The sequence below is a fragment of the Cystoisospora suis genome, assembly GCF_002600585.1.
Source record: "Cystoisospora suis strain Wien I chromosome Unknown contig_5645, whole genome shotgun sequence".
Classification (NCBI taxonomy): domain Eukaryota; phylum Apicomplexa; class Conoidasida; order Eucoccidiorida; family Sarcocystidae; genus Cystoisospora; species Cystoisospora suis.
The window spans coordinates 1-921 of NW_027158435.1; the positions used below are offsets into that span (position 1 = coordinate 1).

The following is a 921-nucleotide window of genomic DNA, read 5'->3' on the forward strand; positions in this document are numbered from 1 at the left end:
AGAAGAAGAAAAGAAAAGAAGACGAGCGGCAAAAAAGAGACGGAAAGAAGAGAAGAGGCCTGTTCGGACAAAAATGTCTTGAGAAAAAAAGAAGAAATGAAGAAGAGATATCGCCCTTGAAAGAAAAGTTTTCGCATCCACACCCGAGCGTCGCCGAGCGGCGGGGGTGACCTTCCATAGCCACATCGAAGGAGAAAAGAAAAGAAAGGAAGAAAGAAAGTCAAAAGAAAGAGACGTAGCCACACCAAAGCACGCAGAGGGTCAAAAAGAACGAAAAGAAAGGGAAAAAGAAACGAGAGAGACGTACACACCCCGCACACACACACTCAGACAGGTGCTAGGAGAAAGAAAGAAAGAAAGATGGAAAGGATGAATGATAAGAAGTAGGAAAGAAAGAAAGACGAGAAGAGAATGTGAATGTGGTAGATGATATGACGGAAAGGTCTGAAAGAAAGAAGAGAATCGAGTTGAGAATGAGAAGAAAGAGAAAAAGTCTGAGGTGTCTGGGGTGTTTTAGAAGAGAGTCAAAAGAAAAGACTTCGAGGTGTGAGGGATAAGAAAGAAAATGGAAAAGAAAAAGAAGCCCCGTTGAACACTCGAGAAGGAGGAGGAGAAAGAACCCAGACAACTCAATCTCCTCTCTCTCCTGTCTTCTTCTTCTTAGGAAGTAAAGAAAAGGGAAGGACCTTGCTCCTCACTCTTCTTGTCAACAGATCGAGAAGAGAGAATAAAAAGGAAAGAAGATGAAAGTACGAGGAGAAGGAGAAGGAGAAGAATAGGAGTTGGACTTCGCGCTGGGCTATGAATAAGAAGCCTATCAAAGAAGGGCAAAGAAGTAGAAGAGAAAGATATGTGTTAAGTTCCTCCCAAGATCAGAAAGAAAAAGAAAAGAAGAAAAAGAGCACAAGACAAGGAAGGGAG

General features: G+C 42.3%; 1 protein-coding gene across 1 annotated transcript; it reads right to left on the reverse strand.

Moving 5' to 3' along the window:
• Positions 1 to 20: 20 nt before the first annotated feature.
• On the reverse strand, positions 21 to 852 carry CSUI_009451 (uncharacterized protein; the record flags this gene model as incomplete). The annotated part of the gene is made up of 1 exon (XM_068069567.1): positions 21 to 852. A coding segment is annotated over exon 1 (165 nt), but the record flags the coding sequence as incomplete, so codon positions are not given.
• Between the last annotated feature and the right edge of the window lie 69 nt (positions 853 to 921).